Source organism: Macaca nemestrina, chromosome 2 (assembly GCF_043159975.1).
Source record: "Macaca nemestrina isolate mMacNem1 chromosome 2, mMacNem.hap1, whole genome shotgun sequence".
NCBI lineage: Eukaryota > Metazoa > Chordata > Mammalia > Primates > Cercopithecidae > Macaca > Macaca nemestrina.
The window spans coordinates 161,565,431-161,589,888 of NC_092126.1; the positions used below are offsets into that span (position 1 = coordinate 161,565,431).

The 24,458-nt window shown below is 40.6% G+C and overlaps 1 protein-coding gene across 1 annotated transcript in view; it reads right to left on the bottom strand.

Annotated features, from left to right (window-relative positions):
- LOC105470290 (calcium sensing receptor) overlaps window positions 1-14,408 on the bottom strand; it is a 33,353-nt gene extending 18,945 nt beyond the window's left edge. The window contains exons 1-3 of the mRNA XM_011722127.3: window positions 14,206-14,408; window positions 10,875-11,181; window positions 6,180-7,064 (exon numbers count right to left, since the gene is read on the bottom strand). Coding sequence (XP_011720429.1) covers window positions 6,180-7,064; window positions 10,875-11,181; window positions 14,206-14,390 — 1,377 coding nt within the window. The 5' untranslated portion in view covers window positions 14,391-14,408. The remainder of the gene's footprint in view (window positions 1-6,179; window positions 7,065-10,874; window positions 11,182-14,205) is intronic.
- Between the last annotated feature and the right edge of the window lie 10,050 nt (window positions 14,409-24,458).

Sequence of the window (24,458 nt, forward strand, 5' to 3'; positions counted from 1 at the left end):
GTTGTATCCACTCCCAATTATTTGCACACTATACTTTCTCTTTGTGTAAGGACCGAGGTGTCAGGACAATCGGTGAACACCCAGGGTTCAAGGTAGTGGACCAGTGTCTTCACTTGGAGACCACTGGCTGATCTGGCAGCCTCTCAGGAGCTAGAAGGCATGTGGTGCTCAGAAGGCAAAACTGGTTCTTTTAGCAACTCCTGTGGCCTCTTTGGGGAACAGATCACCTGGAGCAGATGTGGCTTTCTTACTAGCTAGATATATTACTTTAGGAAAATCATTCCGACTTCTCTGGGTCTTACCTTCCTCACCTATGAAAGAATAATACTCAAGAATATTTACTGAACATAGTATACAGGCACTACCCTAAGCACTCTGTGCATATTAACTAACATTATCCTCATAATAAACTTGTAAGTTTCATGATCTCTATTTCTCAGGTGAGAGAGAAAAGTGAGGCACAAGGACACTAAGTGACTGCCTGAGGTCATAAAGCAATTAGGTGGCCATTAAAATTTAAACCAACTCAGTCTGGCTTGAGATTCCAAACAGTTAACCATTACACTATACTACCTACTCACATGCAGGAGTGAAATTAGACATCTATTAAGTTACAACAGGTTATCTAGTTACAACAGGTTAACTGGTACAAATGTAGGTTGAGAAAACGGACATATTTTAAAAATGAAATGGTAGAGATGTGTAACGCTTATGGCAACATGAGGGGCCATAATTGGGAAAATGGTCTAACCTGAATGACATCCTGATCTCCACGCATAGCCAGGATTTCCCTATCTGGGGACTTTCCATTATTTTTTTCATCAACTTTTTTGAGGTATAATTTATATACACTCATTTTAAGTGTGTAGTTCTGAGTTTGGGCAAATGTATATGCTTGGTAACTACCACTGCCACCATCCCAAAAGGTTCTGTGGTGTCCCTTAAAGTCAGCCTCTACCCACTTGCAGCCTTAGGCCACCAATGATCTGCTTTCTTTCTGTCAGTAGAGACAGAATGTCGCATAAATGAAATAATACACTATGTACTATTTTTTAAAGTCTGTATTCTTTTGCTTAGCAGGACATTTTGTGACTCTTCCTCCAAGGAGTACAGTAGATCCTTCTCCATATCCACAAATCCTATCTACTCTTCAAGACTCATCTCCAATGATTTTTTTTTCCTTACTTCAAATCCTAACCTGAATTGTATTGTAGTATGTCCTCACAGCAGGTATATAAATAAAATCACATAAATGTGGAATATTTTCTATTCAAAATTTGTATGTCATCCACTTATAATCAATCAATTATTATGCTTACCAAGTCATATCTCTAAGTCACCTCTTTAAACATCTTTAATATTTCTTTTGGCAGGTTGACTTGCAATTTTTGCATTTGGGCATTTTATTTTCTGCATAGTATCTTGCCTTTAATTCACATAACAGGGAAGATGGAGATGAAAACCATTTCACTCTTAAGAGTAATGACAGGGAATCTTTAAATTGATAATCATTGATCCACAAAAAAGCAACATAAGTTAAAAGATAATTTAGATATCTGCTCGAGAGAGAACACTCTTTTTCTTATTTATTTATTTATTTATTTATTTAGAGACGGAGTCTTGCTCTGTTGCTCAGGCTGGAGTGCAGTGGTGTGATCTTGGCTCACTGCAACCTCTGCCTCCTAGGTTCAAGTGATTCTCCTGCTTCAGCTTCCCAAGCAGCTGGGACTACAGGTGCATGCCACCACACTCAGCTAATTTTTTGTAGTTTTAGTAGAGACGGGATTTCACCATGTTACCCAGGCTGGTCTTGAACTCCTGACCTTGTGATCCAACCACCTTGGCCTCCCAAAGTGTTGAGACTGTAGGTGTGAGCCACCGCGCCTGGCCTCTTTTGCTTTTAAAAATGTTTTAAAAAGGAACTGACAGTTCCTTTTAAAATGAAATATAAAATTTTACTTGAGATTATTATCCAATATAATATATTTCCAAATTATTTATTTTATTTGGGGAGTAATATGAGGGAAAAGAATAAATGAAGGGGAAGAGAAATTTAAAAAGCTAATAGAAAGATCTGAACATAGGAGAACTGCTTGAACCTGGGAGATGGAGGTTGCAGTGAGCCGAGATCTTGCCACTTCACTCCAGCCTGGGCGACAGAGCAAGACTCTGCCTCAAAAAAGCAAACAACCAAAGAAAAAGATCTGAACATAGAACATAGCATACAGACACAAAGAGACTTACAGGTTCACAAAGAAAACACCACCAAGAAAGACACATAGATCTCACAGAGGGGCAAATACAGTACACGCATGCACTTCGAAGCTAACATATTTTTTATGCCATAATATTCCCATCTTGTGGTATTTTAGGGTATTTCCCCTAAAAGATTTTAAAGTCAAATGGTTGCTCATTATCAGCATAAATGGGAATCACCTCTTGGCACACATTCTTAGTTGCGTCAATTGAATTAAGCTGAACGCTAGAGATTAGAAACCCCCCGCCGATCTAGGACTTCCAGCTCTTACACAGATAATGAGGGCCAGGTCACACAGATAATGAACTTGATGCTTCTTGCCCAATTTCTGTGGTAAGAGCATGAGGGAAGATGCAGGCCCAATTCCCTTCTCTAATCCCAGCCATGTTTTTTTTATCTCCCTTCCATCTTCTCTGGCTGTCCCCACAATTTATCCCCCATTCCCCAACTTCCAGCAGTACCAGCAATTCCTAGAAAGATCAGCTCCATCTGACTTCCATCCTCACCATGGCTGCATGCCTGTTTTTTGACTAGTGAGTATTGGTGTGAGGTGCAGGAGAGTATGAAGCACACCTTGTGCATGATCATCCTGAGAGAAGAAAGAAGGTGATTTCGTACTTACATGATGTTCCATTCAAACTTGATGGTGGGGATGTGACTAAAGCTTGTCCAAACAGAGCCTAGAATACTTTGGCCACGGTGATTGATTCAAGAACGGGTTGTTGGCTCAAACAGTTCCCTTCAAAGGCCTCTAGGTAGTGCTGACAGGTCAAATCAACTAGACTGCTATTCACTCCTTCATTCATTCTATGAATATTCCAGCATCAGGCATTCTGCACATACAGATGAACAATACAGGCATGGTTCCTGATCTTATGAAGCTTAGAGTACAGCAAAGGAGTAGTGAAGAGAGAGCTGAGAAGGGATGTGAGGAGGGCTTGAGGGTCTCCAAGAAGAGGTCAGAAGGCAATTGTGGGTTGTATGCTCATAAATCACCTGCTAGTGCTACTTTGGAGGCATATGAGTTGATTGATATATATTTTTTTGAGGAGAGAGAAACGAAAAAAATTGCGATTGACCCTTATAACCAGAATTTTAACTAATAAGTGTCTACTTCAGTCAACTGAAGAGATGTGGAAGCTTAAGGTGGGTATATAAACATCAAAAATGAGGAAGCAAGAATGATGAGAAAGTGTGTTGTGGGAATATGATTTGAAAAGACTTCCAGGGGAAAGTAGATTTGGAAAAAAATTTAAATGTTCATGGTGGAAAATGACAGGAGAGATAAAAATTGATGGCCCTTCTGGTGTGGGCTATGGCCTATGCAAAGATGCTGTGCCAAAAACTAATGAGTGATTTGTGAGGAGGTGTCACGCAGGTTGGCTTACAGGGGAAGAACTGAGAGAAGGCAGACATGGAGTTCTAGCTGGAGACTTGGATTAGATTATAGGTGATAAATTTCCATATAGGCCTTAATATTGAGAATGAATAATTGCTAGTTGATTTCCTGATGAAGATATAGGTCTTAATAATGAGAATTAATAATTGCTAGTTCATCCCCTGGCCAAGATCTCAAATTCTGGAATGCCCGCCCAACAACCTAGGTTCCTGAGGCTCAAAGGAGATCCACACCAAGCACTCAGGACATTTTGGCCAATATCCCATGTTATTCCTCCCTAGAGTTCTGATCCCATTTTCCCATCTGTGCTCTCTCCTGGGGAGATTTTGCCAGACCATGTAAGAGTCAGGAGAACATATCTTTACCTGGGCCATGGTTGGGTGAAGTGTCTGTGTAGTGGACATTTTGAATGTTGGCTGCTTTGCTTCTGTTTCTTCCTCCTTTTGATAATGGCATCCTGACTTCTCACTGGGGATTCACTCCCCCCTTACTCTAAGTCTATGTAGTCTGGAGGACTGCTAGCATTAGGGATGGATCCATTACCTAGGAATGGTCAATAAATGTGGTTTCTGGAACTTTTACAGGATATCTTGGGAAGTAAGGAGATCCTAGCTTCAAGCTGCTACAGAGGCTGAAAATTGCTAACCCTGGGGAATGAAGAACAGAAAGATGAGATGAAAATACCTAGCTGTACCTGGAACACTTCTGAGATTTTTAGTAACATGACCCACTACATTTCCTCTTTTTTTGTTTATGCCAATTTGGTTAGGGCTTTCTATTACACAACTAAAAGTCCCAGTTGTGACTGTTGCCTGTCATGGCTTTTTTTTTCTCTCACAGGTCCAAGCTCTGGTCTTGACCATCTGAATTTTATTTCCTTATCTGGAAGAGGAGCCATTGAAGGGTAGAACTGCCAAGTTTCCCCCTTGAAACCTGTTTTTCCTTCAACCCTACCCTTGTCTTGAAGTTTTTTCGAGTTGGGGTCCTCCTTGCACTGGACATGAAAGGTAAGAAAGAAAAGATGATAGTATCAACCACCTAAAAGATTGTCCCCTTACTCCTCCTACTTAAAACCCTACACCTTAGCATCATCACTCCTGAAGACTTTAGAGTTTCTGACCTTTATTACAGCACCTCTATCTTGACAGGGTAGGGGTTCCATGTGAAGAAGGAAGCTCTGAGTACCCCACAGAAGTTAGAAATTTTAGCCAACAGTGATGGTTGGGTGAGAGGTTCCCATAAAAGAAGGGCTGAGAACTTGTAGATTCTGACTCATTCGACCAACTTAGACAGTCACTCCTTGTCTTTCATGAGAATCTCTACAGTGACTGATACAAGTTGTATGCTTTTTGCTTCTTGTTATCCTTCCCAAAGGGTTTGTGGTGGTTGGGTTCTGTACACAAAGCTGTTCTAGTTATCATTTTTATCTCAATGATGGATAAATTAGAGGTGTACTGAAATTCTACTATAATAATCATACATCTGTTTAGAGTTTGAAAGTTTACAAATTGCTTTTACATATATCATGTCATTTAATGTCATGAACCTAAGTCAAAAGAACCTTGAGTGGAAAGTAAGCTAGACATTAAGTCTGTGTCACAGATGGAGACACTGTGACTTACAACCATGGTTTGCCTAAGATCACACAGCTAGGAAATGGGGGCACTGGAGGCTGGGACATTCCATTCAAATTCAGGAGTCCCCGCCCTCTCCATGTCATGCAGTCTCTCTGATAGGTCAGTTTGGAACTAAGGAAAATACAAAAGGAGTGTAAAACATGGTCTGATTGAAAAAATAAGGCACATATGCAAGACCCAAACAGCTATTTAGGATATAAGCTCTTGAAATGAAAAAGATTATGATGTCTGTCCTGTGTGTAATTCAAAAATACAAAACAAGGCTAAACAAGTGTGGGAACTCCTCTGAAGTTCTGATTTTTCCTACGATAACGACTTCAGTACTTCTTTTTGAAACATTCAATATCAAATCTTTTTACAAAGAGTTTTTGTTTTCTGTGCCTTTGATTTGCTTTTGTCCTAAGTCGCACTTAGCTGACCTGCTGGGTGGCTTGGTATAGGCTGTCGTAATGTAATGGCAAAAGTGGTGACTGAACACAATAATACTAGCTTTATGCCACTTAGTATATGGAACATAATAGGTACTCAAAAGATACTTTACTCACAAGGGAACAATATTGATAATTTAGACATTAGAAAAATACCCCACTCATTACTAAATCTGTTCTGGGATATTTGAAAACTTTTGGGGACCATACTTTAGTTATTCTGAACCACTGGACTAAAGAACAGTTGACTCAAGGCTTTAAATAGATAATCAAATTACTATCAATTTTGCTCAAGTCAGTTGCTCAAGATTTAAAAAAAGTACTTTGAATCCAACACTCCATTTAGTGGCCTCATTTAAATATTGCCCTTTTCAAGTAACCACTATTTTTCTTGCCTGGAGTAGAAGCCCAACTCTGCTTTATTATACAGCAAATTGCTATATAAGTGAAGGACGCACCTGCCACGCCTCAACTTTCTTGATGTCTGCACAGGAGCCGTTGGTGAAGAGCCCTCTCCCAGGTAAGCAGGTATATATATCTTGCAAGGCATGGGCAATGGAGTAGACTGCTAAGTACACATTGTAGGATATCCGTAAATGTGTGTAATCTATGTAAGGGGTCTCAACACTGCTGATGTTCTCATCCCCTGTACAGAGGGGTCGGAAGGCTGTCGAACTGTTGCTAAACCTGCCTCCACTTTCTTCGTGACCTCTCAGAAAGGTGTCCACAGGTAAAGGTCCTTTGGCACCTTCTTGGAGGTGGCAGTTAAATGTTTCTTCCCAAAATTCCTTGGCAAAACCATTGTGGACAGACTTCCTGGGATGGACCTTCTTCAGGAATTCCCGAAAGCCTGGGATCTGCCCAGCCTTCAGAGCAAATCCAATGGTGCCTCCAACCACGTGGAAGTACTCGGGCATGGCGATCAGGGAGGAGCTGGCCCAGGCCTCACTGGCCAGCCAGATCTTGCCTGTGATATTGCGCCGGACAATCTCCTTGATGAGGGGCTCAAGGTCTGGGCCACTGGAGAAAACCACGATTACTTTGGCCGTGGAATTTTGAATCACCTCCACCACATGCTGGATCTCTTCCTCATCAGAGTACTGGGAGATGAGTTCACTGAAGTCAATGCAGATGTCCCTTTCCTCAGCTTCCTCTCGGAACTTCTCAATCCCTGGCCGCCCATAGTCATCATCAGCTGCAATTGTGCCCACCCAGTTCCAGCGGAAATACTCAATGATGTCTGCCATGGCAGTGGCCTGGTGCTCATCATTGGGGATGGTTCGGAGGAAGGACTTGAATTGATTCTTGTTGCTAAGGAGTCTGCTGGAGGAGGCGTAACTGACCTGGAGAGAACCAAGAACATGGTGAATGAGTGAGTGAGTGAGTGAGGAGGTGCTGAGTGAGCCTCCAGGCTGTTGTGAGGTGGCTTTCTGAGCATGCCTTGGTCTCATTTATCAACTATGCTGTTCACTGTGTACAGGATGAAAGAAAGTGTAAGGAAAAGCAGCATCTGTTCCACTCCAGCGTGAGCACTTAAGCACCTTTCAGTCTATGAGGGAGCATCCCAATTCCCAATCGATGGCTCTTCACAATGCTACCTTCAAAACTGGGTCTGGCCATAAAATCAACCCAACAATAGTGGGATGTGCTTAGCCTTTCAAGAAGAGTCTTTATGCACCATTTCATGTTTCCTCTAACCTCCTCTGTGCTGCTTCATTGGTTATAGTATATCCACGTACACAACTTTGGCCTGTTGTGCTCAGCTTCTGATCTGAACAGTTTAACTTCCCTTTACTGCAATAAACACTTTGTCCATAATCTGCCTCTGGAAGGAATCAGGTTCCCCATGGATTATAAACTTAAGGCTTTTCAGAGGAGTCCCCGGGAATTCCCTTTTCTTATTCTACCTAATTTCTCTCTTCCCATCCTCTGGTTATTCCTCCTCCTCCCTCTCCTCCCCGCACCCCAGTACTTTAGAAAAAAGTAACCTTAATTGCAGTCATTTCTGAGAACTGTTTCTTTTAGGCTCAATTAGACCATTAGGCTCAATCCCCCTGCATCACAATAACAATGATGTGTGTAATTAAATATCATCAGAAAAACCTCCCTTCCTCTCCATCCCTCTATTGTTGGATTGATTTTATGACCAGACCCACTTTTGAAGGTAGCATTGTGAAGAATCTTCCATTGGGAAGCACCTTCCAGAGCCCTTTCCTTTATTCATTTATAGGTGATGGCCGAGCCTGCTTGACAGGCTTTTGATGTGGGTCTCGAAAATCTTAGAGGCTAAACAGGAACCCTGGATAAGCTGTCTTGACATGTTTGCACTCTCTAAGACATAGCCACTTCTGCATCTGAGCAAGGGTGTGGACTACCAGGGGAAGAAAGTCTTGCCCTTGACGTTAAGAGATCGTTGCTTGAAGAAGTAGCCAAATACCATGTAAAGCATTAGTTAGTGCAGAGCTTTCCCACTTCTTTTCACATTATGGCAACACAAGGAGCAAATGGAAGAAGCTGATCAACCCTGGTGGGAGTGCTCTGACCACTCAGGCCCCACCTGGCCACCCCAAAGCTTGAGGGGATCCACATCTTTGATGAGGCTGGCTTCAGCTCATTTGCAGCACTCTGTGTCATCAAGGCTCACCACTTAGGAAGTTCCAAGTTATGGGAACATTTTTTCTGAAGAACGAAACATTTTAACACAAATAGAATTTCTTCTAGGAAATGAAGTAGCTTAATACCTTGTGTTCTCTAGTTTTTCCAGAGAGATTTTGAACTTCTTAAGAAAACAAGTCAAAGGTATTTGGGTGAATGCCTTTTTAATATCTCTCACCAATTAAAACAATTAATTTTCCATGTCCAATATTTTTAAATAAAATTTTCCAAAGCGTTTCTTCTTATCAATGGATAGTTTCTACATTAGAAACATAAAAGGTGTTGGTCTGTGAAAAAATGAGGCCAACTTGACTAAAAAGCAAGTATGATTGTTTTCTGACAAGTGCTTTTATTTTAGAAGGTATAGTATAAAATTGATTATTTTTTCCTTTATCAGAATAAGGTATTCTCAAAATACAACAGAACTTCATGAGGCAGGTGGTTAAATTAAATAATTTGTTTAGATGTTACTGTTTTCAGAGAATTCTGTTAGCAGACCCAAACGATAGGCCTCTGAATCAGATTTTTGCAAACACAAAACCTACCGTTTAAAAAAATCCATCCATTATTGCTTGCTTCTTGAGTTTTTGAAAAACAGGTCAAAAGGGCTTTAATGGAATAAAAAAATTAAAACCAATAATATTCCTCATGGATATGTTCTCTTAAGGGATATATTTATAATGTTTCCCAAGTTTTTAAAAGCAACTCTAAAGTGGGGTAAATACCATTTTGTGTCCCAACCCCCCAGAAAAACCCTCAGAAACACACAAAACTTTTTTTTATTGTAAGAGGGGAGAATTTCATGAATGATTCAGAAAACTGTTCCAACCGCAATTTGTCTAGCTGGTCTGCCTGTTCCATCCACTTGGTGGCGTGGCTGGCATACAAAATACCCCTGGGTTCATGACCCCACCCGGCAGGGCAGTGGCTCCCAGCCCAGCTGCACATTAGAATCACTTCTGGAGTGTTAAAACCTCCTGACACCTAGGCTGCATCTCAGCTCAATTAAAGCTTGTTCTTTGGGGAGTGGGACTTAGGCACCAGTATGTTTAAAGCTCCCTAAGTAATTCCAATAGGTAGCCATGGCAGACATGGCAGAGAACCCCTACTGTAGATAGACTTATGTTGGTTTGATTGATAATCAAAGCACTTTTATAATTCAAATTCAACTTAACCTTATCTTTCATCCAAACCACAAAGAATTAACACCCCCCCCCCCGCCCCCTGCCACCTTTCATGTTCTTTCTTTACTTGACATCTTAGCCTGTTGGCTATGGGGTAACAATAACTTACTTTAACTGTGTATCTAAATTTGAATATACGCAGCACGTTTACTGATACAGGCTTTGTCAGATCACTTTGGCACAAAAGTTACAAAGCCAGGGCTTCCCCATGGGAAATACCTTTAATTCCCTGAAGTAAGGATTCCGTAAATAATGACAAAACTATCTCTTGTCTCATGTATATAAAGAGATAATGGCAATCACCAAAAAAAAAAAAAAACCAAAAACCAAAAAAAACCATGGAGCCCTCCCAACATAGAAATGTAAATTTATCAAAGGTACTCTTACAAATTTTAAATATTAAGCATTCAAAAAAATAAATTTAAGGTGTAGTTTATAATTTAATTTCAAACTTAGTGTAAGGATGCATCACAATTGAGCTAATTCTCCCACCCACAGACATTTAGGTTGTTTCCATTTTTTCACTATTATAAAATGATGTCATAGATTCATAAATATTAAACTGAAAAATGCTTTGCTCTATAGTGTTAAGAAGGAAAATGCCAGGATATAAAATGGCATTTCATATTCGTTATCTTTTTTTGGTGAAAAAATATACCATTGAATGTTTATTAAAGCACTTGCTTCAATAAACTGTTAGTATATGAAAATGCAGCCATCTCTCCACCTAGGCTGAGTTCCTGCTAAGTGGAGACTGCTTATACATATATACTGAATAAATATTTGTTGAATGAAATAGAATTTTCTCCATTTCTGGAATATGCAACACAATGATTAAGTTCCTGTATTGTGAGAAAATATGCTCTGCTTCCCTCTGAGTTAAAGTTTCAACCAGACAGTAGAGAAGCAGAGACTTTTCAGGAAATGGAATTAGGGACAGATATTTTGAATTTGAGAGGTGGGATTTACCTCATATGCTCTGATTCCTTTTAGTAAAAGCAGAAGGGAAAAAAGCATTTACTAAAGGAATAGAGTGGGAAATAAATAATTGAATGCCTCTTTTTAAAAAAAGACACAGTTTTATGCAAGATACATTTAAAAGAATTTTGGAAGAGTAGTGAAGGAATCATTGACACTGTGGACACTGGAGTTTCAGAAATCCCAAATGGTCATGATACAGCATATCAACTAAATCATAGGTCTTTTGTGCCAGAGATAAGAAAATAGCAAACTGTATGGATATTGGGCATGGCACCCCCAAGTCTGCTTCTTCTGATCCTGCTCCCAGTGCCCCATCTGAGAAGGCGTGAGTACCTGGGGAATGTAGAAGAGCCCCAGCAGATTTGCCACTGCCGTGGAGACGCCTGAGCCAGTTGCTCCCACCACAGCAATCGTAGAGGGAATGTGCTCTGAGCAGTTGCAGAACTCATCAAGGTTCAAAGAATCAATTTTGTTTTGAGCAACAAAACTCAGGGTGGCTTCCAAGGCCTTAGAAACGGTGTTGCAAGTGTCAAATATCCTGTATCCCAGCGTCAAGTTGGGAAGAAGGGCTGGGCTGCTGTTTATCTCCTCTATGGCAAATATCATAGCCTGTAACCAGCGAAACCCACGGAAATTATACCTGGAAGAAAGAAGAAGTGGAAGAAAATGGGAAGCTTTCTAGTCAATGACTTAAAGACCGGGCAAAGCTGGGTTTGAATCATGGAACTGTTACTACTCTCTGGCTTCATGGCATGCTCTGTACAGAGCCCTCTCTGTTAAAATGGGGATGACATGGCCGGGCGTGGTGGCTCACGCCTGTAATTCCGGCACTTCGGGAGGCCGAGGCAGGTGGATCACTTGAGGTCAGGAGTTCAAAACCAGCCTGGCCAACATGGCAAAACCCTGTCTCCATTAAAAATACAAAAATTAGCCAGGCGTGGTGGTGGGTGCCTGTAATCCCAGCTACATGGGAGGCTGAGGCAGGAGAATCACTTGAATCTGGGAGATGGAGGTTGCAGTGAGCTGAGACTGTGCCACTGCACTCCAGCCTGGGTGACAGCATGAGACTCCACCTCAAAAATAAATAAATAGATAAATAAATAAAAATAAAAGGAGGATAACACTTGCCTTACAGGGTGACTGTAAAGATGATGACATAAGATAATTATGCAAAATCTTCAGCACGGTGCCTCACACAGAGACAGAGAGCAATAATGACAATAATAAAAAGAAAAATAAAAATAAAAGATTGCTATTTGTAGTTCATTGAATAATTTGTATCTGTCTTCTCCAATAATGAATTTGAAGTAGCTAATGTGAGACACTTAAATAAAAGCAACATGTAGATGTACAAGAAAAAGACGAGGGTAAACATAAATAGATTAGGATATTAATATGTGGGTGCCTAAAAATAATCTCAGATCAGATTTGCAGAGTCGTAAGTTTAGACTATGACATTCCTGAAGGTCAAGGGGAAAGAGACATGAATGATCTCATTTTTGCAAACAAATAACAAACCTATGAAAGCCATACACAGACAGTGGTTATTCTGGGGTGTACAACAGTGGTCATGTCTGGGTGGTGGAATGCTTAGTTTTAAAATTACGTGCTTTTGGCTTATTTATACTTTATGTCTAAAAAATGAACATGCATTGCTTTTCAAAGAAGAACATTTTAAATAAAAATCAAACAAGTTAACAAGAGAAATAGGGTCAGAGACATAGTTTTCACTTCCCCAGCACTTTGCTCAGCATGAGGGCTCAGTAAATGTGCTGAATCAGTGTATTTGTGTCTAGAGGAAAAAACTCGCCAGGTTCTTTCTTTATATTGTGAGTTTCACTACTTGAACTCAGTGACAGTGACAGGAGGTGAGATATACGATCTTTTGTACTGCATTGTATTGTTAGGTTCCCTAAGCTCTTGGTCTAACTTTTAATGTGATGTTTTCTGTTTACCATTTTCTTTATGTTTCCTTCATGTATTTCCTTTTTTTTGAGACGGAGTCTCGCTCTGTCACCCAGGCTGGAGTGCAGTGGCCGGATCTCAGCTCACTGCAAGCTCCGCCTCTGGGTTTACGCCATTCTCCTGCCTCAGACTCCCGAGTAGCTGGGACTACAGGCGCCCACCACCTCGCCCGGCTAGTTTTTTGTATTTTTTTTTAGGAGAGACGGGGTTTCACTGTGTTAGCCAGGATGGTCTCGATCTCCTGACCTCATGATCCACCCGTCCTGGCCTCCCAAAGTGCTAGGATTACAGGCTTGAGCCACCGTGCCCGGCCCATGTATTTCTTTAACTATTTGTTTTAAACCTACAAAGTTATTATGAAATATTACAGATTTTTTTTTACATTAAACAACTATGCTGCTAAGCTAATTTTATTATCTTTAACATAATTTGAAAATATATATTATTTTAGGGCAAGCCTTTTGCTTGATCTTAGGTCTGTATACACACGGCACATGTACAGCTCTGTGCAGCGGGGTGCAACAGAATATTTGTCCACATGGGTTATGTGAAGGATGCCATCAGCATCAGTGCAATTCTGCACTTAGATTTCCTGCATTCATAAGAAAAATATGAAAATATTATCAATGTACTAGCTCTCATTAGAACATGAACAGAAATCTAGTTTTCTTGGAACAATTCTAGTTTTCATTTTCATTTTCCAGCTATTGGGAAGAGCAAGGAAAAGTGTTGGATCCCTTCGGGAAGTTGCAAGTCTCTCTAGAAGATGGGTCCAGATTTGGAGCACAGTCATAGTCTCCAGTGTAGATCAGGGGAGGTGACATACAGTCCACTGTATTCCGCAGAAGTCAGATCCTATTTTAAAGAGATGTGCTTCACCCTGGAGACTATATTCTAAAAGGGTCACAGTAAATTAGGGGGCATCAGATGGAGGACAAGCAGGATGATGATGGATCTGGAAAGCATATCATGGAGAAAATGACCATAAAACAGACTGTGGCTTGGAGAAGAAAATATTTGATGAGACATTAGCTCTCTTCAAGCAGCTGCAGAGAGAATCCATTGAGAGAGTTAGATGCATTCTGTCTTGGTGCGGTGGGATGAGGGGTGGGGAGGGTGGCAACCTTCCTATGCAAAAGACTTTCTAATGGCCGTAGTTCCAAAATGCTATGGACTACATTTTACAGTTTGAAGATGCCTGGGTCATGCTGACTACTGTGGTTTCTTTCAATTTAAATGCCTAAAAAAAAAAGAAAGGAAAAGAAAGAAAGAAAGGAAAAGAGTGAGGCAGCCAGCACTCAGGTATTATTATCCACTGGAGCATGTAAGGTCAATGGGGGATTTTACTACTCAGGTTTGCAAGACCTGCAATAAATTTCCTTCTAGGTGCTTAGTCTTCCATTAAGCAACACTGCTGTCAGGTGAATGATGATAATTTGGTCACCAAATGACCACCAGGTGCTTTAACAGGCCATGCATGGATTTTCTACTTAACATAATTAACATTTTATTTAAAAAGAAGTCTTCAAGAAAAAAAAAAAGGCAGGTTGTGGGGGCAATAAGCTTCAGCATGATTACCAATCAATCACTATCCTTGAAAAGATAGGACAAAGTTTGAAAAAAATATTTTGGGTTTGGTGCAGCTTTTCTCCAACCACTCAGAAGAGAAGAGACTGGCAGATTAGGTCCCTCTTCTTACCTGATGCATTCCACAGACTCCGGCCTTGATTTGAGATCTTGATCTTTAGCTGCTACTCCAAAATGAATAGGAAAGAGCCCGCCAAGTATAATGTCCCCTTTCTTTTGGGCTCGCTGGTCGGGCCCATAGGCAGAGGTGTGCCAGGTGAGTGCCAAGAGGACCCAGAAGCAGCAATAAAATGCCATGGTTCTGCCTTCTCTCCAGGGCGAGGGACAAGACAGCTAGGAGTTTGGAGGCTCCCAGAAGTTTTCTCCCTTGGAGCAGTTCACTCCCTGCAGTGGGGACACATGTCTACAGAGTGATTAATAAAAGAATAGAAGAAGTGGTGTTTGAATCTCCATTTCTGCCTTCTTCATTGCAGACTTGTAAGGTGGGTGGTCCTTGAGTCTTTGGAAGCCACATCATGTAGAGGCCTCCTGTGATGCCTTCTAAAAGAAAAGAAAGACAAAATGGATTCAGCTAAACCTAAATCCCATCTTGTTACTACTACTGCAACCGAGGTGGCTCAGAATTTCCATTTAGAGGGGTCTAGGGGTGGCAGATTGAAAAGGCCTGGCTTGGAGTCACATTTTTATAGCACTTATGTAAAATACAGGAAACTTCAATTGCCCATATTGGGGAAGAACTGTGTTAGGTTATGAAAGGTCAAATTTTAAAGAGGCCGTTGATAACCTAAGACCTCCGCTGGTGCTGATGCTGGATTTTAATCCATTCATTTTCCTGTGTGAATGAGGCATAAATTTGGCCTATTAGTAGCAGCAGCCCCTTTTGTTATAATAACATTAGTGATATTTTATTCAGCATGTAAGTTCTTTTAGAAAATATAGGATGAAGCCGAGTGCAATGGCTCATGCTTATAATCCCAGCACTTTGGGAAGCTGAGGCAGGTGGATAACCTGAGGTCAGGAGTTCAAGACCAGCTTAACCAACACCCTATCTCACTCACCCTGTGAGTCAATTACCAATTACAGGTTGATGGGGCTAAATATCCAGCCTGCCTTGAGGTTCAGGGCCAAGCACTGGACTGCCAACTGGACACTGCCACATGAATGTTCCACAGATTCTTTGAATTTAACAGGTCCTAAACTCACCTCCCTACCGAACTTGTTTCTCCTTCACTGTTTTCTATTTTAGAAGATTACACGCCATCCACAGAGACACAAAATAAGGAGCCATCTTTTCTTCTTTCTGTTCTCATAATTGTCCTTCATATTTAAACAACCCCCAAGCCCTATAGATTCTACTTCCTAAACCTCTCTGGAATCCATTTACTCCTCACCATTTCCAAGACTATTTTCAGTCTACCATCATTTTTTTTTTCTTTTTCTTTTTCCCTCTCCTCTCCTCTCCTCCCTTCCCTCCTTCCCTCCCTCCCTCGCTCGCTTCCTTCCTTCTTCCCTCCCTCCCTCCCTCCCTCCCTCCCTCCCTCCCTCCCTCCCTCCCTTCCTTCCTTCCTTCCTTCCTTCCTTCCTTCCTTCCTTCCTTCCTTCCTTCCTTCCTTCCTTCCTTCCTTCCTTCCTTCCTTCCCCTTCTGTCTTTCAGAATCTGGCTCTGTCACCCATGCTGGAATGCAGTGGCACCATCACAGCTCACTACAACCTCAACCTCCCTGACTCAAGCAGTCCTCTCACCTCTGCCTCTTAAGTGGCTGGGACTACAAACACATGCTACCCACACCTGGCTGATTTTTAATTTTTTCTTTTGTAGAGATGGGGTCTCACTCTGTTGCCCACAGCTGGCCTTGAACTCCTGGGCTCAAGTGATCCTCCCACCTTGGCCTCTCAAAATGCTAGGGTTGCAGGTGTGAACCACAATGCCTAGCCCTACTATCATTTTTAACCAGATTTCTGCAACTCTTTCTTAACTGGCATTCCCATCTCCAGTTTTGCTCTTTTGCAATTTGCAAATCTTTGGATGCCACAGGACAAGTGCTTTGGAGCACAGGCTCTGGAGTTAAACCTGGCTTTGAATCATAGTTCCACTACTTTCTAATATGACTTTGGGCAAGTCACTTAATGTCTGTGATCTAAACAAAATAATGCATGGAGAGCCAGCCATTAGCACAATGTAACTAGTAAACTCATAGAAAATACTGGCTTTAATGAATACCCTTCCACTCTTGTCAGTTTTCTCTTTGAATGTCACACTTCAACCTTGCTGAACTTCTTTCAGTTCCTCAAGGACATCAGGCTTTTAAAATGCTCAGACCTCACACTTGCTGTTCCCCTCCTTGGTCCCTCTGGCCTAAACTTGGCCTGGAAAACATCTACTTATCTTTCAGCTTTCAGATGTCCATAATTGTGGGGTGTGTCTGGGTGAACTGTAGGCCTTCAGGTGAATGAGGAAAAGAGCTCCTTCTGGGGCGCACACAGCTTTGAGTCAAGGTGCACAGCTTTAGTGGAACACAGGTTGGATTTCAGCCCACATTAACCCCTCAGTTGTGCAGTGAGCAATTTGCAAGGCTCTTGAAGGAGGCCTTCCCTGAACCCTTAGGTGAGGGAGGTCCACCTATAAGAACATAGTCTCTTATATAAATCTTGGATCTTGAGCTTCCCTCTTGGAAGGTTCATCACACTTTATTATAGTTATGTTCATAAATGTCTGATTCCAGAGCCCAATCTCTTAATCGTTGTCATATGGTGCCTCTTGGTCCTTAGGAATTCCACCTTCTCCTCCAACAGCATTCCTAGCAGAGTGTGCTGGGCCTCAGGTGGAAGGACCACCCCAGCAGACACTCAGTTTTCATGGAATCTCCTCCTGTAATGTCTGAACATCCATGACCACCCCAGTTTTCTGACCCTAGTCCTGCTTTTAGATTTTTGGCTTCATTACTTGGACCCTGGACATATGTTCACTCATACATTTAATAAGTACCTGTACTGGGAATATAAAGGTGACAAACACATGCATGTTTACATTGTTAGGAGCTCCCAGTCCAGGAGGTAGGCATGCTGGTCTAAATGATCAGAATTTACCTTAACACTCAGAAGTGAAAAAAAGTAACTTTTTTTCTAAATTTAACTTTGCCCTCCAGCACTTAGTACAGTGTCTAAAATAGGAAATGCTGAATAAATGTTTGTCAAATAAAAGCATTAAAAAAGAAAGTACTTTGGAAAGAGAAACTAGCATTTATTGATCCAGGCATTGTACCAGGTCCCTTAAACATTCTAGGTATTTTAAACTTCACAACAATTTTGTAATGAGGGTAATACCAAGTCCACCTTCTAGATGGGGAAATAGATTCTTTGTATATTCAGCTTACTCAAGTGAGCAGTTTTGGCACTTGACTTAAGAATGCCTTAAGAACTCAGAATTTTAAGGAGTCCCGTGGACTGAATTAGGTAGGAGAGGGAACATTATAACTGGCTAGGGTTAGTCACTGAGACCTGTTAAATTTTTCCTGTGAAATATTAACTACTTGGAGAAATTTATTAACTTAATTAGTTCATTCAACAGAAAATTCATGGCAAGAAGGAATAAAGGAAGGAGAGATTTGGGGTCAATTTGCAGCAGTTAACTCTCTCAGTCTAATGTATTCTTCAAACCACCCTTTTGAGTCCAGTTGCCAGGGTTGAATTTGCTTTCAAAGCTAAGGGTCATTCTAGATCCACCATCTCCCTCTCCTCCAACATCCAGTCTCCTGGTCCTGTGATTCTGCCATTGCTTCCCTCTCTGCCTTCTCCTACACACTCCTGTGGCCAGTGCCTTTGTTCAGGCTCCCACCACCTTCCACCTTCCATGTTGTAAAAGCTTTATCTTCTTTGTACTTGACTCCTGGTTGCCCCTCATCCCTTCTCCCCGCTTCCTCTGTTCTGCTGCACGGAGGTGGATATGACAGCTGGAGACCATCTTGAACAAGGAGCTACCACCTAGGGAATGATGGTGCCATGAACTAAGCATTTCATAGTGCAGAACCTTAGTATTGAACTATTCCTGGACTTTTGCCTGACAGAGAAAAAAGGCTTCTGACTGGTTTAAACCACTGTTATTATATATATATTTTTTCTTACTGTAGTTATCTCCAACAGTATCTAGCAAAGAATCACAAATAAACTCATTTGTTCTCCTTACTATACATTTATTCCATTTAAATCATATATAATCATGCTTGCTTTCCTGCAAATGAGTATTGCAAAGCTGAAGCTAATATTTGTTCTTTCTCTCAATGGCAGATACATCTTGGAAGAAGAAATGACCCGTGCACCAGGTGGTTTTATGCTTAAAAGGTTCTTGACATCAGGAGGAGTGTTTCAGTATGGACAGATAATGGCTTACTAGGCTCTTCAGCCAAGGATCGGAGATGGAAGATGAGGGCAGACTGGTCAATGTGTTCCATGGGTTCATGAAGTTACAAATTCATGCAATGATTTACTCATTCAAAAACCATTTATTGAGCTCTCTATGTGCTAGATACTAGGGAGTGCAAGACACTAGGGAAAGAAAGTTGAAATTTTTGCCTTCAAGGTGCTCACGGTTTAAAAAGAGACAGAAAGGTGTATTATAAGGACGGTGATCTAAATGCTATAAAGAGGCATGGATTAAGTATTGAGGGAGCACAGAGCAAAGAGTGATATTCTCTGTCTGGTGTTTGCTGGGAAAGAGAATTAAGTCAAGACAGGGACCAGAAACTTCATGAGGCCAAGGCCTGTCTCTTTTCTTCACCATTGCTGCCTAGCACCCAGCACAGCACCTGGCACAAATGATTCACAAATATTTGTTGAATAAATGTATGAAGTGTGCCCAGTAAAGAAGAGAGGCTGGTTGGGCAATTCCTGGACAGGACAGGGAAGGGGTCACCCCACAAGACTGACGGTTCCTGTAGGCAGAGGCTTCTCCATGATCACAGCTGCATCCTCAGCATCAAACAAAGAACCTGGTACTAAATGGATGCTCTAAAAATGTCTGTTGAACTTGCTGTTCCAAGAGTAGGTATGTGGCTAATCCAAGTTCTGCAGTCAAGACAAGTTAACAGAGGATAGCAAAACAACGTTAGGAGTGAACACTACCACGTTTCAATTTTCTTCCAAATAAAAACCACCCCTACTCTCACCTCTTGGCCTTAACATTTCTGGAAATTGTGAATCTCTAGAGCAGAATGATTTTGCTCACATTTCAAACAGAGAAAACGCAGGCGCTGACCTTTTGAACATAAAATCACTCAGTAAATTAAAGGCACAGTAAGCTCAAAGGCTACTACTTCTGAATTCCTAGATTGCAAAAAAAAATTCTAGGTTGCCTAGGAAAAAGATAGTTATAAGACTAAATTTGATTTCCAATAGAATTTATCTTCGTAAGGTGAGTACACTGCTATGTCTCTGGTTTATTGTACTGTAATCTTTGTCATCTTTCATCACAATGATCATAAAGATACTAACAGTAAGGTTTGAAGCCACTATTGCAGAAAGGTGAAATGTGTATGTTTTAATGAAGGTGAACAGGAAAAATAAACCTGAAAAAGTTTAATCAATAATCACCAAACTCATGTGCCTGGCTGTGGTTGCAGCTTCCTTTACCTCTTGCTGAAGAGACATCCACAAGATGGGTTTCTATACATAGCTGGTGCACATTTGCCAAAGAATTAGGGACATCTTACCTGCCATCACGAATACGGCCATCCCTAGTTCTATATCAGACTTCATTCCTTCTGTACCAAAGCAAGGCACATCTTGTTTTAAAATGAGGGCCCTCTTTCAGTGCTGGGGGAAACACAAATTGCCCGGTCACCCTTGGCTGCCTCCCGCAAGCCCAAGCCCGGCTTCTGCTGTCTGCCTGCCAGCTGTACACAGTCTTGCCCTCCATCTCCCTGACAACAGGTGTGACTTTTGGGGAGTCCATGCCTCATTTAGTTCTGGTAATGGCTTAATTGAGTTGGAAAAATGCAAAGACAGGAGCATAATGAACAGCAGCTGAGCTGGGTTCTTGTGAGTCATTGGAAAAAGCTATCAGGGAAGGGAGGGAAAAGGATGAACAAGAGTGGTGAGGAGCAGCACAGGGCACAGAGCAAAGTGGGGAGGCAGAAGCCTAGACAAAGCAAAGAAAGGCTGTAAATAGAGGAAGCTGACATTCATTAACGCTGTATCCTGAGCTCCTTGAAGACAGGGCCAGGTCTGTCCCATCCACGGCCTGGAACATGGAGGGGCTCCATGATGATGGTTGAGTGGATGTATACTTGTGTGTACTGCGTGCAACATAACAAACTCTGTGTCCATCATAGGACTGAGTGAGTTGCTGAGGACACAGCCCACAGGAAATTAAGAAACTTCTTGTCATGAATTGTTTCCTTCATGCCTTAAGTCAGCTCTGCTGATGGATGTATGAACACCAACAGAGTTAATGAAGTGGTTCATTTGAAAAGCGAAGATATGCAACTCATGTTTTTATAAACAAAAATGCCGGAGCCTCAAGTCCTACATAAAAGAAATATTTCTGTGGAATAACGTCCTGGGATTGCCTCTCCAAATCATAAGGAACCCTGACTACCCAGTCTGATGTCCCAAGATGTGTCACTAGGAAGTGTTCTGAGGTAAAACAAGTTTGGGAACTAATGTACACTCTGCCACAGGGGCACATATGCTTCCTTAAAGGCTCTGAGAAGTCCCACAATAAAGATTATTGCTTATTGTGGTATGGGACATTTTTTCTCTTCCCTGAAGGACACTTTTCATGATGCTGTGAAACACGGGCTTGGAAGTGCTGACTGAGTGGAAAGCATAAAGTTTGTAACCTGAGATTCTCCCATTTGTTTAGGTGTATCTTTGAATGGGGAGATATGTCTGCCCCTCAATGGGCATAGCAATTTTTGTAATCCCAGGTATGAAATTCCAAAGGGTATTATTGGAAAGAAGGACTCAGGTGGGGTGGGTGACTGCTGATGTAACTTTGAAATCATTCGCTGGTCTCGGGCATATGCTTCTGTTCTCTTCTACTCCGGAGGGATGGGTTTCTATCGTACATAGAAAGTTGTACACTGAGCCTTTCCCCAACCACTTGCAACTCTCCTGACCTCATACAGTGTCTCTGTCTGAGGACCACCGGGGACATGTGGTGGTGTGCTGGCAAACTGGCTTCTAAAAGAAAAACAAGTCCTGACTTGCAGTGTTTGCTAAATATTCCCACTATGGTCAATTTCAAGCTATCAATGGTTTAACAACATATTTGTAAAAATTCTAGATATTTAACCATTGACTCTCAAGAGCTGATAGAAGCTGTTCTAACACATCATGGGGACATCTTTCTAAGCACACAGAAATTCTCGTTTTCTTTGGAAAACCTGACCAAAATTATTTTATAGGCATTACAAATCTTCTCTCTTCTCCTGTTTTCCTCTTTGTCTTGAGTGTTAGGAAGCTGTAAGCCAAATCTGTGCCTCCGCTGTAGCTAAAATAGAAACCAAAAGCATGCATTTTAGTGTTCTAACATTATGTGTGCATTATTTTATATTCTTGCACATATTTTACCATGATTTACTCACCACATTAAACCTTTCATTTTTATTAAGAGCAACAGGGATATAAACACAAAAACAACCCAATAAATCTGAATTTTTGCTGTGAGCAATAAGAACTGTCCCCAGTTGAAACTCTCTGTGTAATTAACAGGAAAGGGTCTGGAAAAGTCATTCTTGCTTTATTAATTGAGTGGGTAGACACACCAGGTCATTAATCTAAAATACAGAATTTTAGAGGTAGAAGGGACCTGGGAAGTTTATCTGGTTTACACTGAAACCTTCTGACGCATGAATGTTTGAATCATTATGGCCAATTTTATCATGAACAGGAGCTGGAATTCACAACTCATTGTAAAACTATGTGAGGTTTAGTAATCAAAGGGCAAGCTTCTTCTTACTGAAAAGGGAAGTAATTTTTCCCCCTTGATTTGTCAGTGCACAGTTTGTCTTTAAAATGTCAGTTTAGGACTTCAGAGGACTAAACTTACTTTCAATTACAGCACAGAATCTATTTATTATGAGAATTATTTTAGTTTTAATTGGACCACAGGCACACAAAATTGGATTGATCATAATCCCTGGTTGGTGACACATCCTCATTCTTGGTCCAGACCTGGCCCACTTTTATTTCCTAAGTTATTTTTAATAATTAATCTACCACCTACAACAAAAAACATCCATAGTAACCTACCAGTGGGTTCCTGTATTACATCCTGTTCTTGTGACTCTTTTTTTTTTAAATTACTATACTTTAAGTTCTAGGGTACATGTGCACAATGTGCAGGTTTATTACATATGTATACATGTGACATGTTGGCACCAAAGAAGCCATTATCCTCAACCACATGCTGATTATTCCCTGCTTCCCTTCCCACCCCATCCTTTTAAAAACTTCACAAATCATAAGACAGAAAGACTGGTAGGATACACACCAAAATGTTAAGGATGATTAGATCTCAGTGATGGAATTCTGGTTTCTTCCCTGTTTTATTTTTTGTTTTTGAAATTTAATAAAATAAACATGTACACTTGGTCCTCCACATATGTGGGTTCTGCAGCCATGGATTCAGTCAACTGCAGATTGAAAATATTTGGAAAAAATGAATGGCTGTATCCGTACTGAACATGTACAGACTTTTTTTCTTGTCATTAGTCCTTAGATAATAGAGTATAACAACTATTTATGGAGCATTCACATTGTATTAGATATTGTAAGTAATCTAGAGATAATTTAAAATATACAGGAGGATGTAGATAGGTTATAGGCAAATACTATGCCATTTTGTATAAGAGACTTGAGCATCTGCAGATTTTGGTATCTGAGGGGGTCCCGAACCAATCTTCCATGGATACAGACAGACAACTACATTACTTTTAACTGGAAAATATATGGTAGAATGTTATTAAAACAATGGCTGTATGAATAGACATAAACGTTAAACATGAAAAACACTGCAAAAAAGATTTTACTTAGATTTTACTACCTATTCATACTGTATATCCTTTGAAATATATTTTGAAAACTATGCTTATTGATACATCGTATCTTCCATCCTTTTTGTTATTTTTATCTATTTTTACTCCCTTCTCTTTATCTCTCTTCTTTCTCTCACTCTTAAAATAAATTTTTACTTGAAGTATAATAAACATCAGATATGCACAAATCATACATGAATTTCCACAGTGGAAACATTCACGTAACCAGCATCCACATCAAAAAACAGAACCAGAACTCCGAAGCCCCCACTCATGCCTCCTTAGAGTCATTACCTTCCCCAAGGATGACCAGTACTCTGACTTCTACCATCAGAGATGGGATTTTCCTGTTTTTGAACTTTATATAAGTGGAATTATGTAGTATCTGGCTTTTTTTGTCCAATGTATTTGCAAGATTATCTATATTGTATGTAACTATAGTTTGTTTTTTCTCATTATTGTATAGTATTTTCCTATGATTCTACCACACGTTACCTATCCAGTCTCCTGTTAATGAATGCTTGGGGTTTTAATGAACAGTGCTGCTATGAACTTTCTTTTTCTAATTTTTAATTTTTGTGGGTACACAGCAGGTATATATATTTCTGGGGTACCAGAGATATTTTGATACATCATAGTAAATGGGGTATCCATCCCCCTCAAGCATTTATCTTTTGTGTCACAAACAATCCAATTATATTCTTTTAGTTATTTAAAAATGTATAATTAAATTATTATTGACTATAGTCATCCCATTGTACTATCAAATACTAGGTCTTATTCATTCTTTCTAACTACATTTTGTACCCATTAACCACCCCTGCTTCCTCCCCACTCCCCGACTACCCTCTCCAGCCTCTGGTAACCATCTTCCTACTTTCTATGTTCATGAGTTCAATTGTTTTAATTTTTAGCTTTCACAATTAAATTAGAGCATGCAAAGTCTTTCTTTCTGTGCCTGGCTTATTTCACTTAACATAATGACCTCCAGTTCCATTCATGTTGCTGCAAATGACAGGATCTCATTCTTTTTTATGGATGAATAGTACTCCATTGTGTTTACGTAACACATTTTTTGTATCCATTCATCTTCCGATGGACACTTAGGTTGCTTCCAAATCTTGACTTTTGTGAACACTACTGCAACAAACATGGAAGTGCAGATATCCCTGTGATATACTGATTTCCTTTCTTTTGGATATATATACCTAGCAGTGGGATTACTGGATTGTATGGTAGTTCTATTTTTAGTTTTTTGAGGGACCTCCAAAATGTTCTCCATAGTGGTTGTAGTGATTTTCATTCCCACCAACAGTGTATGAGAGTTCCC